At 47.1% G+C, this 16,324-nt stretch overlaps 1 protein-coding gene across 1 annotated transcript in view; it reads right to left on the reverse strand.

Moving 5' to 3' along the window:
• The window catches only part of UBE2O (ubiquitin conjugating enzyme E2 O), a 69,828-nt gene that overhangs the window by 26,054 nt on the left and 27,450 nt on the right, over positions 1–16,324 (reverse strand). Inside the window, exons 2-3 of the mRNA XM_054394088.1 lie at positions 7,777–7,836; positions 1,310–1,420 (exon numbers count right to left, since the gene is read on the reverse strand). Of these exons, the coding sequence (XP_054250063.1) occupies positions 1,310–1,420; positions 7,777–7,836 (171 nt within the window). The remainder of the gene's footprint in view (positions 1–1,309; positions 1,421–7,776; positions 7,837–16,324) is intronic.

The following is a 16,324-nucleotide window of genomic DNA, read 5'->3' on the forward strand; positions in this document are numbered from 1 at the left end:
CTCAGATCTTCAAGGGTGCTGCCCTGTTCAGAGCTGCTCTGACAAGCAGAGGCACACTCACGCTTGTCTTCAGTTAATATTAACAATTAATTTTTATCACTGAGACTAATTTTCCATCCCAGAGAAGCACTGCCTTTCCACAGGCTGTTTCCTGAGAGGGGTGGGTTGTAACATTTTTTTTTTCCTCTCTTCACTCCCAAATTATCTTTTTCTCAGAGGAAAAAGAATGATGAAATCCTGTTCCCTGGTGGTCTCTGGAAATCACTCACCCACTCAAACTGGGAGAACCAGATACATTTCAGATCATTCCAGCTCAACAGAAAGATGCTCAACTCATCTCAGCACTTTCTCAGCCTGTGTAAGCAGTAATGATACTGCAGCTCCAACACTCTGTGCCACTGTGTGATGGTTTGAAACTGTCTTTTTAATTTTTCCTTGCAAAGTTCAGAACAGAGAAAGTGAAAGAGTGTAAATAGGTCACTATTGGGTGTAAGAAAGCAAAATGCTGATTGTTCTAAACACTTCCATTGGATAGATAGAAATGTTTAAGAACTATTACCCAAAACAAAGTAGGCATTCTGCACATTCTGTGTTCTGCAGTGGGGGCAGTTGCTGGGCTGTCTGGCTGCTGTTTCTTCTTCTCTTCTGGCTGAAGATAACACACACTGACCTTGGCAGCTAAGTTAACAACTTTCTGCTTAACTTTAACTAACTCTGCTTCTCTGTCCAGGGGGATCTGGGGGGAAGCTCCTGGGAGAGAGAGAGGCCCCTTTGGGAGGGTCCCCTTTGGGGGAAGCAAAGGGACATTGGTTGTGCTTTTTTTTCTGTTGATTGTATCTATTTGTGAATGTTGTGAATTTTGTATATTTGTACATATTCATTGCATTTCATCGTAGATTGTAGACTCTGCTTGTAAATACAGCCTTCATTTGCTTCCAGACTGGGCTAGCCTGGTTACTTGTTGGTGGGGGGGGAGTTTCAGCTCACACCAACACACACTGCCACTGGGCTGCCCCAGCCAGGTTGTCTCATCTCAGCACAGTTCTCCTCACACTGTAATCTCAACCTCGCCCTTCAAGTCAATTTGGACTCAGTGTGATCAGAAACACACAACAGATGGGCAAATGAGGCAATGCTACATCATCCTCTTCCAGGGAGGATGCTTGTGGTGAGTTTAAAATAAGACCAAACTGCAGATGCATCTAAGCCCAACATGGATGCTGCCCCTGTGTCTAGTACCTGAAGTACAGCAGCACACTTCCAAACCACCAAGCCCTGGCTCCCATGTGTATTTTGGCTGCATTCTCACCCAGATATGTTGCAGGTCTTTGCTGTTGACAGGGTAGAGGATGCAGTTAGTTCCTACCAGCTTCACAGCACACTCAATGTTGACATCAATTACAGTTCCACATTGGCTGTCCTGAAAAGAGAGAGGAGAAAAAGGGTTTGTCACCTGGGGCAGGCCCTGCACACACCTTTATGTGCTCTGTGTATGAACTGGAGGTGCAGAGACAAACTTTCAAGACTAAACACCCCCTCATCCTTCAGACCTTTGTCCTGAAGAAGCATTTCACACGATCCTAAGAGCACACAAAGGTGAGATCACTATTAAAGACCTGGAATGTTTTCTTCCCACTTAAAATCTGCTGCAAAAGCCTCAGCCTGGAGACTCCTGCATCTGGTCAAATCAGATCACTCTGTGTCAGGTGTTCAGTATTTCCTGCCTTTAAAACCTGCCTCCTTGCTCTACTCAACTGATCCCTGCAAACCCTCAGGACCATCCTGCAGGTACTGCCTTGAGTCACCTCAACCCCAGTACAAAAGCAAAGCTCTTAGCAGCTGCCTGTGACTTCTCACTGCAATGTTTGATTCTGCAGGACATTATCCATCAGTGCTGCCACACTGCAAAATCTGTCACTTCTAGGCAGATTTCAAGGTTTCAAGCCAGATAATGACAAACCATCTCATAATTGGACCAACTGTAAATTATCTCCCTCACTTTTTTAGCAAAGTTTGAATTTTTTTTTTTTCCTTTTTGTCCCCAAGAAAACAGCTCATGCTGTCAAGAGCCTTCTGGGGCCACTTTGGCAGGGAGCACACAATATGCACATTGCTCACACATATGGTGGAGGCCTGCAAGGAAGGGCTGCTAACCCAAACACTGTCAAATGTGACAGCTGCCCTGGCCTCCTGACAGCTGGGACAATCAATGCTCTGATTTATTAAAGCCCACAAGTCCATTAGAAAAGCTGACTGAGGGCCAGCATGACGCATGCCCTGGGTATCAGCAACTTCTGAAGCTGTCCTTATCTCAAACATCAAGGTCTCTGCTCCAGCAGGACTTGAGCACAACACTTAGAGGGCTGCTACCCTCTGAGCAGTGGATTTGTTTGCTCAGCCCACTTACAAACACGCTGTTCTTGCCACCATGTTAAATATTTATTCAAGGCTTTCACTCAGCCCTGGGCAGCTCTTCTGGGAGTTGAAGGGTTTTGCTGCTGCTCAACTCATCCAGTCTCCTCTTGGGGAATGGCTGTTGGAGCAAAGACTCTCTGCAGACACCCACAGTCCAGGATAATTCCTGGACAGATTGCTCAGCCCGTTTGCTTGGCTTGCCTTCCACTTGCCTGCTGCAAGGCTTCCTCCTGCTTGGGCAGGGAGGTTGGACTCAGTGATCTCCAGAGGTCCCTCCCAACCTCTCCCATTCTGTGATTCCTCACATCACACAAACACTGCCCTGCAGGCCCCCATCTCCCAAGGTGGCAGCAATGAGGAATGTAGGTCCTGATCCACATACTGCCCACACAGAGCTGTGTCAGCATGGCCCCTAGGAGGGCTGGAAGAGCTGGGCTGGAGAGCACAAAGCAGGGGCTCCAGCTGCTCCATATAGAAGCATAGAAGCCACTGGTTTGGAAGGGACCTCTAGATGTCATCCAGTTCAAGCCCTCCTGCAGTGAGCAGGGACATCCCCAGCTTGATCAGGTTGCTCAGAGCCCCATCAAACCTGACCTTGAATATCTCCAGGGATGGGGAATTTACCACCTCCCTGGGCAACCTGTTCCAGTGTTCCATCACCCTCACAGTAAAGAACTTCTTCCTAATGGCCAGTCTAAATCTCCCCTGCTCTGGTTTCAAACCATTGTCCCTTGTCTTACTACTACATGTCCTTGGAAACAGTCCCTCCCCAGCCTTCCTGTAGGCCCCTTTCAGGTACTGGAAGGTTACTATTAGGTCTACCTGGAGCCTTCTCTTCTCCAGGCTGAATAACCCCAACCCTCTCAGCTTGTCTTCATAGGAGAGGTGCTCCTCCAGCACCCTGATCATCTTTGTGGCCTCCTCTGGACCCTCTCCATACATACAGAGCGCTGCCATTTCTTTCTAGACAGGCTGGGAAGCAAAAGGAACCTTTTCCCAGCTCTAGTTCCATCCTGCAGACAGCAGCAGGCTGCCAGGAAGGAGCTCAGCAGAGCTGTGCTGGATCTCTCACCTGAGAAGGGTTTGCCAGAACTACACCAGCTCTACAACAGCTGCTGCCAGAATGACTCAAGCCATCAGATGAGTAAGACCTGCTCAGATGTGGCACCTGCTCAACAAACCCACAGCTCTGCAGGCCAGAGCACAGACACTGACTCTGCTTCTCCTCCAAATTAAGCTAAATTAAGCATGCCCAGTCCATCCTCTGTCCATGCTTTGCAGTTCTGACACTGTGTTTTACATTGCTTAATAGGCAGAACAAAAAAAAAAAAAAAAGCCCTCAAGAAACAAATTCCTTGCCCTGAGCATTTCAGCATTAATTTTTCCTTTATCAGCAGCCAACATGACAGCAGCTCTGAGACATGATCTGATGCAACACCTGTGGGTTCTGTGGAGCTTTTCTCTGGACCTAAACCCTCTCTTCCACTGATGGGGAAAGAATAACAAGTAATAAAAGTAGGACTGGGGTGACTGATGTACACCAGCAAGCCCTGCCTGTTCTCTAAGTGATGGTTTCCCCATGGAGAGGGTGCCTGCACCACCCTCTCAGCCCAGCTCCCATCTAACACAGCTGGGTGCCACTAGGCATGGGCAGGAGCACCACATTTAGTTCAGCTTGGCTCTCCCTCCAGCTGCTAAACACTTGAGTAAGCACAGAGCATCATCTGTGGTTAAGAAAGCAGAGATCAGCCTTGTGAGCAGCCCCAGAAGCTGTCGAGCCACAGCTCTCCTCCCTCATCTGCCACCAAACCTTTGGTTATGATGAGTTTCTTTGGTCATCACATGAAACATTAGCCTGCCACAGGGGAGGAAGATTTGCAGGCTGAGGGGTTCTGCTGAATCACTCCAGGAGATGACAGCAGGCTCAGCAGAACAGTCCTGGAGTGGGAAGTCACCAACTTGCCTCTTTTCTGCCAGGGCAGGTCTGCAGGCAGAGCACAGCTCCCCACCAGCCTGCTCAAACACAACTCTCCTGCTCCTTAGATGCTCCTACTAGAGAAGGGGCCAGATGACAGGAGCTGACACTTCACAGTTCTGTTACAACAACCAATTCCCATCAAGCCCAAGAGCAGACCTGGAGAAGGGAGGTGACTGATCTTCATTAGAAAGGTTGATGAGTTCAAGCCCCACTCACACCAGAATGAAGTACCCTCCTCCCTAGACTTTTTCCTGCTTCTTCTGGTACCCTGAGCAGTATCTTCACACTGGAGATACTGGGAGAAGCAACTCTTCTCCTCCCCCATCAGAACCAAGGCTTCAAGGCAGACCAGCAAACTCCCATCTGAGAGAACAGCAGCTCAGCAAGCACAGGCTTGAGTCTCTTATCTTCCACCTCCCATTCTTCTCTTTCCTAACAAAGGGATCCCTACCCCACCTTCTTATTCCTTTCTTTAAGAAACAGCACAGCCCAGCACCCTTTGAAGCAACAAAATCCAGGTGTTTGATGGATTACAGACCAGCTTCTAATCTTTCCCCTAAATTAGCACATCCACCTGGAAAAATGAACTCTGCCACTTTCACTGCCTCTCATCCAGCTGGATTAGGCTTCCAGGCCCAAGTGCACTCAGAAAATGATCTCATTTTCTGCATTACCCCCTGAAGCAGTCTTTCCCCACACGCAGTGCTCGATGAGAAGCACATGAATTTGAGTCAGCTCTCTTCTCTTGAGGAACAGAGGATTGAGTCCTTCTCCTTCAAGGTTAAAAACAAGCCCTAAGAGAGTGTGGTGAATACAGAATAAGTTCCACATTGTGCATTTGCCAGGCCAACTGGTGCAGGGCAGCCATCCCACATCCTGAATTTGGCAGGCTGACACTTGCAGATTTTCTATTTTAAATGTTCTTGTAATTTTTGGAATCTGATTAACAAGCAAAGGTTTTCTTTGGGGGGGGGGTGGTGGGGTGGTGTGTGTTATTGTTTCATTTACCACTGACGTTTAAATCAGACTCGAGGGGAAGGTGAAGTGTAACATCTCCAGACTTGCTTTGCTTTTGAATAGAGATCAGATTAAATTATACCCTCACCATTCCACCCCTGAAACAAAGTTACCAGCCACTGGTACAAATGGGCAAGAACAATTCAGTGTTTAAACAGGCAGACAGTAAATGAGAGCGTGCAGGCCAACTGCTGGGTAATCTACCTACTGATACATGTGCAGCAAGCCAGGGAAGCCAATTTCTGCTCAGATGAGTATGGAAATTGCAAACAAAAGCAGCACATCTGTGGTTGCCAAGAGGAGAGCAACTTGCTGTCCTGAAATCTCAGAACAACTTCAAGAAGCACTGGAGAACAAAGAGTTGAGAGGCAGGACTCAAAGCATCCCTCTGAGCCAGAAGGATATACTACAGAGTCCAGCTGTGCCAGGTAGAGCAGCATGAACAAGTGATGGTTCCAGTTTCTAGCTGCTCATTGTTGTGCACTGAAACACTTCCAATAAAGCTGCACTTTTAGTAAGAGGTGTTGACTCCCCATTTCCATTTCAAACAACTGAATTTCTTAAAAGAAGTATTTTGATGGAGTATTTCGCAAATTACCCTTCGAGTTTTGCTTCTCTTTGGAACATTCTGTGCAAGAGGGCTGAGTTTGCTTTTTTATTAAAAATTGATAAAAAAAGGTTTGATTAAAAAAAGAAAACCCAACCAAACAAAACCCCAAAGCAACACCCCCCAAAACCAAACCAAACAACAAAAAAAAAAAAAAAAACCCACACAAAAACCCCTCCCAACAAACTCTCCCCAAAAGACCAAAAAACCCTCCAAAAAATCCCAACCCCCCCAGAAAAGACTAAACCAAACCAACCCTCCCAAAACCCCAAACCCCCCAAAAGACCAAACCAAAAAAACCCTCCAAAAAACCAAGCCCCTCCAAAACAAAAACCCCTCAAACACCACCAAAAAACCCAAAACAAAACAAAACAAACCCCCCACAACACCAAAACCAAACAAAAAACCCCAACAACCCCAAAAGCCACCCAAACCAAAACACCCAGGTCAGAGAATGGCCTTCCCCATCCCTGCACCAGGCTGCACACCATGTGGTGCAAGTGCAGCAGCCTGTGGCCAGCTGCCTGCTTCATCACAGCCTTGGTAGCCACATTGCTGGAAGCAAGTCAAGGGAAGCTCCAGGCGTGCACATGGCAGGCCAGATGGCTCAGGGTTAGAGGTTAGGCATGAGCAACAGCAAGAAAATTGCCAGCCTAGCTAAGCTCCTGAAGAGAACACATCTCATGCTGTAATCTGCACTGAACGACATTCCCAAATGTTTCCGACATGAGCACCAAATCCACACATCTCTGGTAAGCACAAACCCTGCCCAGCTACAGCACTGACTAAGACCAGGATCCAGCAGTAGTATCCAGAAAAAGTAAAGGTTAAGAGAGCTGGGGCTGCTCAGCATGCAGAAGAGAAGGCTCTGGGGAGACCTTTGAGCAGCCTTCCTGTACCTGAAGTGGGCTACAAGAAAGCTGGGAGGGACTTTTTACAAGGGGTTGTTGTGATAGGATGAGAGAGAACAGATTGAAGCTTGGAAGGCAGAATTAGATTGGAGATTAGGAAGAAATTCAGTCCAGTGAGGGTGGGGAGACACCGGAACTGGTTGCCCAGGGTGGTCATGGATATGTTCAAGGCCAGGTTGGATGAGGCCTTGAGCAACCTGGGCTAGTGGAAGGTGTCCCTGCCCATGCTCCCTGGAGTGTTGGAAGTAGATCATTTTCAAGGTCCCTTCCAACCCAAACCATTCTATGAATCTATAATGACTGCAGGCTGCTGATTAGGACCCAGCTTGCTTGCTGCTGACCTAGCTGTATCAGATGGCTCAGCAGGGCTGGGATTTGCTGTATTTCTGGAAGAAACTTCACAAGATGGTGCTCACTGTAGAGTGAGAGGGCTCCCCTGAAAACATGCCCTCCAAATTCTTTACCCCAGCACACTAAAGGCATGCAGCAATGTGATCTGCCTTCACTTCAGCCTCCCTGTTAGGCCCAGGAGAGCACATCCACATTCCTCACATCTCAGAATAGATTTGATTTGTAGCTTAAAAGATGGCAGGACAGACCAACTTCTTGTCTCATTACCTGACATTATCAGGCTTGCTTGTTCAGGGGACCTTTGCAGATATGAAACAGGAGAGAGGCAGCCTTATCAGCATTTCATTTTCAAAGGATGCAGCTAGATCTATCAAACACTAAAAATAGCTCAATGCTCAAAGCATTACTGCTCAGCTCCATTCAGGCAATTTGGCAAGTCTCAGAAATCCAAGCAGCAGTAACACAATCAAAAAAAGAGACTAAAAAGAAGCACTTACACTGGAGCTCATGTGTCTGACCACATCTCGAGGGACCACAGAGCGATCTTCGAGCTTCAGCTAAGGAGAGAGAGAAAGAGAGACTGAATTTAGTGACCTCAGATGATGCTCAGGCAGAAATGACACAGCAAATACAAATGCACAGCACCCCAATCTTCTAGAGGGAGAAGGTTTTCAGCAGAGGATGCTGAGGCACTTCCACAAGCAGAGCTGAGCCCCTGGGCGTGTTCACAAAACCAGCTGACAGATCTGAACCACAGCAACTGGGCAACCCATCTGTGACTGAGCTCTAAGTCAGCAGACAACAAAAAGAGTGCAGACATTCTGACTTCTTCACCACTCCAAGACTCTTCCTCCTCTTCCTCCATCTGCAACACACACCATCCTCTACCCACATCCAGTCTATGTGGCAGAGAAGGCAGAGGAAGAAGCACATCACCACAGTTCTGTGTCTCATCCTGCACGCTTTTCACTCAAGATATCCCCAAATAGCTGTGGAAATCCTGTTGGGCCTGGAACATTTTAAACAAGGCATTGTACAGTGAGAAGTCTGAGTGGGTGGGGGAACTGGTGCCGCATTTGCTGCAGCAAGCACTTGCCTTGGAGAAAAAAAAAATAAATGCATAGTAGTGGCTGTCAGTGCACTCAGTAGCCCCCAGGGCCATGCAGGTAACACAAGACATTGATAAGAACATGGATAAAGTGGAAGTTCTGCCCATGCCCCAGCTTCTGCTTGTTGACAAAGATCAGCATCAGATGGAGCTGGACCATCACTCCACATTCCACACATTAGTTCACACAGAGTTTTGGGCACCAGGAGCTGTTGCTGGAGCAGGAAGGTATCACCTGCCCAATCTCCAGGGATTACTGGTCAGTTAATCAAGGGATGTTCATCATCAAGCTCTTCTGCTCACCTCAAGACTGCTTGCAGACTACTTCACCAACAAGCTCAAACCCCTAAAGCAGAGTGGCCATCAAACACACCAACACCAAAATGCTACAGGAGGGATCATGTCTCAAGCACACCACCAAGGAGGCCAACCAGCCTGAACTCCAATGCCAGGATTGCTCAGCCTCACTCAGTTAAGGTTTCCTTTGGCTGAACACAGGGAGAAGCCTCAGCTGCATTCCTGGTCAAGAACATGTTTGCATTGGTACATCCCTGAGCCCTGAAAACACACTAATTACACACCTCTTGTGAGCACAGCATCAGGGACAGAGCCTCTTCCACATCTCTCTTTCAGCACCCACCTCTCCACACCTGCTGCATTTGTTGCTTCTCCTTTGTCAATCCCAGCCCCAAACCCAGGGTGCTTTGTCAGCATTTCAACCCTGGCTTCCAGCCCTCTTCACTAAATTAGCCATAAATCTATAGCCCAAGGACAGGATCCAGACTCAAATCCAAGTACCTGAGTATTTATTGCCCTCTTGATGGTGTGTTTCAGTAAAAGAGGAGCAGAGCCAGCCAGCTAAGCTTTTAAACCCAACTTCTGGAGTCACAACTCCACCAGACTGGGAAACCTGAAGCCTCCCACAGCCCATTCTCCAACTTGTGGAATTGTTTTCATTGCCTCCCACATCCCACTGGGGCAACACCAGATAGACATCAATTTTTATACAGCTTTCTCCAGTTCCTTTGTCAAAGCAAGCAGTGCATAGACAGCCTCTCAGTGTCCAGAACTGGGCAGCAGCCTTCCCCTTCCAGTAAGTGCTCCCAAGTGAGCAGCATTTGGGGTATTTTAACTGGAGTTCTCTTGCTGCAGAGCTCCAAGTGTATGATGATAGCTTCCTTTCAACGTGCATTAGGCCAATTCCACCTGACACACAGTGTTTAAATTGCTGCATTATGTTTCCCCATACCACTCCAGTCTGCATCAAATGGTATCTGAAGTAGCCAAGGTGGCTCAATGCTACCTAGCAACAGGAATATTTTTCTGTTAGTCAGCTCTTGGTAAATTATAAAAGTTGTCAATGAGTAGCTCTCCCATTCTGTGATCCTTCCTGAGCAATATAAACTCACAAATTCCCCCCAAAGCAAGGCACAAAACTTTCTCTGCAGGGGGATTCCATGCAACCTGTTTTCAGATCTCTTGATTTTTAAAGGCAGCAGCACAACTATTTCCAGCTCCATGTGCCAGACCCACCTGTCCCTGTTGCTAGGATAAGCAAGCAAAGGAGTAGGCAGAATGCCAGCACTAGCAATAAATACTTAGCAGGTCTGTCATCACACAAAAGACTCTTAAACCCCAGAAGCAGCCCTACCAGAGGAAGCCAGAATGGCTGTTGATGAACACAGGACACAGTCATTCCTCCTCCTCCTCCTCTCTGTGATGTGGGCACCAGCAGCAGGTCAGTCCCCTCCCTCAGCAGGGAGGGAAATCAACACTGGAGAAGCACTTTTTCAACAGGCACTTAGAGCTCAGCTGCTGCATGGAAGTCAGCCCTGGTTCTGTGTTCTAGCCAGGTACCTCAAGAGCAGCCCCAAGGAGGAGAAAGTCTTAGAGAAGTGGCCTCAAAGTTGTGCCAGGGGAGGTTTAGGTTAGGTATTAGGAACAATTTCTTTCCTGCAAGAGCAGCCAGGCATTGGAAGAGGCTGGAGGTGTTTCAAAAAAATAAATAGATGCAGCACTTTGGGACATGGTCTAGTGGTCATGGGGTGTTGGGTAGAAGGCTGGACATGATCCTAGAGATCCTTTCCCACCTTAAATGATCCTAGAGATCCTTTCCCACCTTAAATGATCCTAGAGATCCTTTCCCACCTTAAATGATCCTAGAGATCCTTTCCCACCTTAAATGATCCTAGAGATCCTTTCCCACCTTAAATGATCCTAGAGATCCTTTCCCACCTTAAATGATCCTAGAGATCCTTTCCCACCTTAAATGATCCTAGAGATCCTTTCCCACCTTAAATGATCCTAGAGATCCTTTCCCACCTTAAATGATCCTAGAGATCCTTTCCCACCTTAAATGATCCTAGAGATCCTTTCCCACCTTAAATGATCCTAGAGATCCTTTCCCACCTTAAATGATCCTAGAGATCCTTTCCCACCTTAAATGATCCTAGAGATCCTTTCCCACCTTAAATGATCCTAGAGATCCTTTCCCACCTTAAATGATCCTAGAGATCCTTTCCCACCTTAAATGATCCTAGAGATCCTTTCCCACCTTAAATGATCCTAGAGATCCTTTCCCACCTTAAATGATCCTAGAGATCCTTTCCCACCTTAAATGATCCTAGAGATCCTTTCCCACCTTAAATGATCCTAGAGATCCTTTCCCACCTTAAATGATCCTAGAGATCCTTTCCCACCTTAAATGATCCTAGAGATCCTTTCCCACCTTAAATGATCCTAGAGATCCTTTCCCACCTTAAATGATCCTAGAGATCCTTTCCCACCTTAAATGATCCTAGAGATCTTTTCCCACCCTAAATGATCCTAGAGATCTTTTCCCACCTTAAATGAACCTAGAGATCTTTTCCCACCTTAAATGAACCTAGAGATCTTTTCCCACCTTAAATGAACCTAGAGATCTTTTCCCACCCTAAATGAACCTAGAGATCTTTTCCCACCTTAAATGATCCTAGAGATCTTTTCCCACCCTAAATGAACCTAGAGATCTTTTCCCACCTTAAATGATCCTAGAGATCTTTTCCCACCCTAAATGAACCTAGAGATCTTTTCCCACCCTAAATGAACCTAGAGATCCTTTCCCACCCTAAATGAACCTAGAGATCTTTTCCCACCCTAAATGATCCTAGAGATCTTTTCCCACCTTAAATGATCCTAGAGATCTTTTCCCACCTTAAATGATCCTAGAGATCTTTTCCCACCTTAAAGATTCTCTGATTTTATGAATGCTCAGCAGCCAGGTAGCAATGTCTGTTCCTCTCCCTCCAGTTTTCATGTACAAGCTGTGACAGCCACCAGATCTCATGGGAGGTGAGAAGAGGAAGATGCTCCTGTGGGAGGGTTTTTTGCTTTGGTTTACAGCCTTTTTGTTCTTTATTTTGGGGGGATGATTGTTTCAGGATTTTTTTTGTTGATTTGTTTTGGTTTTGTTTGTTTTTAGTTGACAGCAGCAGCTGGGAGATGTGTCTGTGTCAGTGAACTGGATCCTCACTTCAGCAAGCCCTTCAGCAGTGAGGTCAAGCACCCCTGGGCAGGGGGCTGCTGAACACAAACTGTTTAACTCTCTGGGTTTAACCTCTCAACTCCATAAAGTAAATGGGAGGCATGGGGCCAGTTTTTCCCTGCAACAGCTACCTCTGACAAGGGATCAAACCCAGAGCAAGTCATTTTGGTGATCTGGACTGGCCACCAGGGCCAAGGATTGGGGCAGGTAAATAAGCAGCACTCACTTCTGAGAGGTAGTGGTGTTCATGGAGGTGGGAAGGGAGAGAGCAGAGCTAACAGCAGCCAGCCCAAACCAGCATCCCCCATTTATTTTATTTTTTTTTAAACTCTACGGTCTGCTTATGCACCCAAAATTCACTTCAACAGCAGTGCTGAAATTATCTCAACTGCAGCTGTTTTTATTTAAATCCAAATGAGGTGTCTAAAACAGCAACTCACCTGTCCAAATATAGCATGGAGACAGACTGAGATGACAAAAGGTTCAGGGATTCAGAGACCCAGAAGATCTGAAGCCAAGCTATTTTTCATATCATCTCACTATCAACACATTACTAGTGGCACCACATACAAAGCTCTCTTGCCCTGCAAGCCTTTGGTTCCATTGACCATATTGCATTGCACATGAGCTGTCTCAAAGAGCAGGAGCAGAGAGCACAAAGCAGCAAGAGCAGAGCCTCTGAAAGCTCAGAGCTGGCTCACACCAGCATCTGAAGCAGCACATCTTGCTTCACTCCTGACAGCTGGAGATTTCCAACCACGCTGGCTTATATGGGGAAGAGACATGGGAGAATGGGGCAGAAGAAAGCTACTGGAAACTTAAGGCTCCTGAGAACTGAAATTCTACTACCCAGAGAAGCTGAACAATGAGCTAGACAATACAGAGGGGCTTTAAAAGCAACCCCTTGAGGCATGCAGCTGCAAAGCTACAAGAATAAATCTTCTGCACTGACTGGCAGAGAAGTTCTGCCTGTGACAACTCCTTGGCTACTCCCACCAGGCAAGCAGATGTGGTCTGGGGCTCCTGCAGACAAAAAGTTCACAATCTGTTTGGGACAGGAAGTTGTTGAGACTCCTGCATCACTTACAGCAAAAGAATTAGGTCCTCCTGGGATTAGGCCTAAGCTTCTGCCTGACCAAGCAGTATATGCCAGAGTGGTTTGTAGCTCCCAGCACTACTACACAACAGTCACTGCTCTGCTTCCTAATGTCTTGAGGTGAATTTGGGTTTGCAGCCATTCTGATTTTTAAGATCATTCTGCATCTTGCTAACACCAAGATATCACTGTCAGCTCCAAGCATTCACAGAATTACAAAAGAGAACATAGTCAGAGCTACTTTGGATGTGCATCAGATGATTAAAAACAAAAACAACAAACCCCTCCCCCCCCCAACAAAAAAAAAAAAAAAAACCACAACAAACTTATTCAGGGTGGTCCTATATCTAACTCTCAAAACCCTGCAGTGGTTCAGGAACACACAATTCCCTGCTTGGATTGCTCAAAGCAGGGCAAGGACAGTGAGCAGGATCTGGAACAGGCTGCCCAGGGAAGTGGAGGAACCCCATACCCCATCCCTGGATGTGTTTAAAAGCCATCTAGATATGGTGCTCACAGATATCAGTGGTGGCCCTGGTAGAGTTGGACAATCACAGAATGGCTCAGGTTGGAAGGGACTTCAGAGATCATCTCCTCCAACCTTCCCACCATGGCCAAGGACACCTCTCAACTAGACTCGGCTGCTCAAGTCCTCATCCAGCCTGGTCTTGAACATCCCTAAGGAGGAGGCATCCACAACCTCCCTGAGCAGCCTGTTCCAGAGCCTCACCATCCTCCTACTGAAGAACTTCTTCCTAAGATCCAGTCTAACCCTGCTCTCCCTCAGCTTCAAACCATTCCCTCATCCTATTGCTAGACACACTCATGAAAAGTCCCTCTGTAGTCTTCCTGCAGGATCCCTTCAGTACTAGAAGGCAGCTAGAAGATTGGACTTGATGCTTAGAGATCTTTTCCAGCCATGGGGATTCTGTAATTCTGTATTCAGTGCAAAACAGTCCAAAAGCTGCTTCCTGAGGCTATTCTGGGCAGTGCAAAAGCCTTCTCTGCAAAAAGGTCAGGCTGGTGACTAACTTCAGCTGCAGGATTAACAGAACAGGGGTAGGCAGGGGGTGCTAAAATGTTCCCCCAAGCTTAAATAAATGCTTTAAAGGACTTCACAGGAGCTAAGATGAAATCAAGACAGCTTTGAGTCGCATGCAGCTCTACCTGCAGGTAGTCAACTGATAACATCTCACCCTTTTCTTTCTGTTCATTCACAAGCAGATCAGAATCTGCCACTCATCCCACATTCAGCACCTTCACAACCAGCAGCACAAACCAACATTCACCACTAAGCCTGCCCCAAGTAGTTCCCAGCAAACTCTGTGGATTCCATGGTAGAGTGGGGAGGTAACACACAAGGCATGACCTTGTGGCCAAGAAGGCCAAAGGTAGATTCTGGGGTGCAGGAAGAAGAGTGTGGCCAGCAGGTCAAGCAAGGTTCTTCTCCTCCCCTTCTACTCTCCCCTAGTGAGGCTGCACCTGGAGTACTGTGTGCACAGTTCTAGGCTCCCCAGCTCAAGAGGGAAAGGGAACTACTAGAAGGAGTCCAAGGGAGGGCTATGAGGATGATTAGGGGACTGAAGCACCTTTCTTATGAGGAGAGGCTGAGAGACCCAGGGCTGTTTAGCCTAGAGAAGACTGAGAAGGGATCTTCTCAATGCTGGGTGGAGGTCACGAGAATGGGGCTGGGCTCTTCTCAGTGGTGGTCACTGATAGGACAAATAGCAACAGATACAAACTAGAATGCAGGAGGTTTCACTTGAACTTAAGGAGAAACCTCTTTCCTGTGAGGGTGCTGGAGCCCTGCCCAGAAAGGTTGTGGAGTTTCCTTTTCTGCAGACTTTCAAAAGCCACCTGGACATGTTCCTGTACCACCTGATCTCAGACTGGACTAGATCTCCAGAGGTCCCTTCCAAACCTAGCATTCCATGATTCTACAAAGTAGGATTTCCTAGCTTAGCTCACCAAGATCCCATTGCTGGTAGGGATGAACACAGCAGCTTCCAGCTCCAGGTTGCCACACACTGCTCTAAAATAAACTTCCCTTCAGCTGATCATTTACAACAGTTTTAAAGGCCAAGTGCTAAGTGGAAAAGAATTTTTATCAAATTATAGACACCAATTGTTTGCTGGACTGTCAGAGCCAGGTAGAACCTACAGGCATTGATGAGACACCTGGGAGATGGCTGCATGGAAGCCAGCAGAGGAGGGAAGCCTCTGCAACACCCACAGGAAATCAGGGCAGGCAACCTGCACAACGAGAAGGAAATCATCAGCTCCACATCACTGTTTGCTTTCACCACTGTCAGTGTGGTGGGAAGGTTTGTTACACAGGCAGCCTCAAAATCCAGCTGTGCCATTAGTTCTTATTATCTCCCAGCAGAGTGAGGCTCCCTGGGGACCTGCAGTGCTCACAAGACAAACTGACAGCCCTTTGTCTTGATGACACATTGAGACACAGAAACCTGAACTTGTGCTGCTCAGCTGAGTTCCTTCCAGCTTCAGGATGAAGCTCCCTGAGCCTCCACTCTCTATAGATCTACATTCAAGGCCAGAGTTGGAGCAAGTGGAAGGTTTTACAATATGGGTGCTGAGACACTAGGACAGGTTGGCCAAGGAGGTTGTGGATGCCTCCTCCCTGGAGGTGTTCAAGGCCAGGCTGGATGAGGCCTTGAGTAATCTGGTGTAGTGGAAGGTGTCCCCACCCATGGCAGGGGGGTTGGAACTAGATGATCTTTAAGGTCACTTTGAACCCAAACCATTCTGTGAACTAGAAGGAGAAGACTTTTAAGGGCTCTTCCAACCCAACCCATTTTGTGAGACTACCTGGAATGGACTTGTAGCTACTTCTGTCCCTCTTTCTAATCATCCTACTTGTTGATGTATTTTTCCCCTCCCAGTTATTTTTGAGTAGTAAACTTCTTGGGTGGCAGAGCAGCTTCCCATCCTCTGCAGGTACAAAAACCTCCTTCTGCAGCACATTCCTGCTCCTTTACTTACAGCCATATGCTGCAGCACCTTCCTCCCCCTTCCAGCAAGCATCACCTTTGAGCCTTCTGGCAGAAAGGCACTGCAAGGCTTTACCAAAAAGTGGATTTGGGCTAAAAAGTCTGAACAAATCACTGGGTGCAACAAAAGTTCTGTTCCATTACAATGTGGGTGAGCACTCTGCTATGGAGCTGAGGAATCTGGCTTCAACACAAATCATTTGCTTAACAAAAGTAAATCTTTTACTTGAATTTCCCTTGTCTAAGACTGCCAAGCATTATTTATTAGACTGGCAACAAATCACTGCTGCAGCTCTGCAAATTTACA

Source organism: Indicator indicator, chromosome 29 (assembly GCF_027791375.1).
Source record: "Indicator indicator isolate 239-I01 chromosome 29, UM_Iind_1.1, whole genome shotgun sequence".
In the NCBI taxonomy this organism is placed as follows: Eukaryota; Metazoa; Chordata; class Aves; order Piciformes; family Indicatoridae; genus Indicator; species Indicator indicator.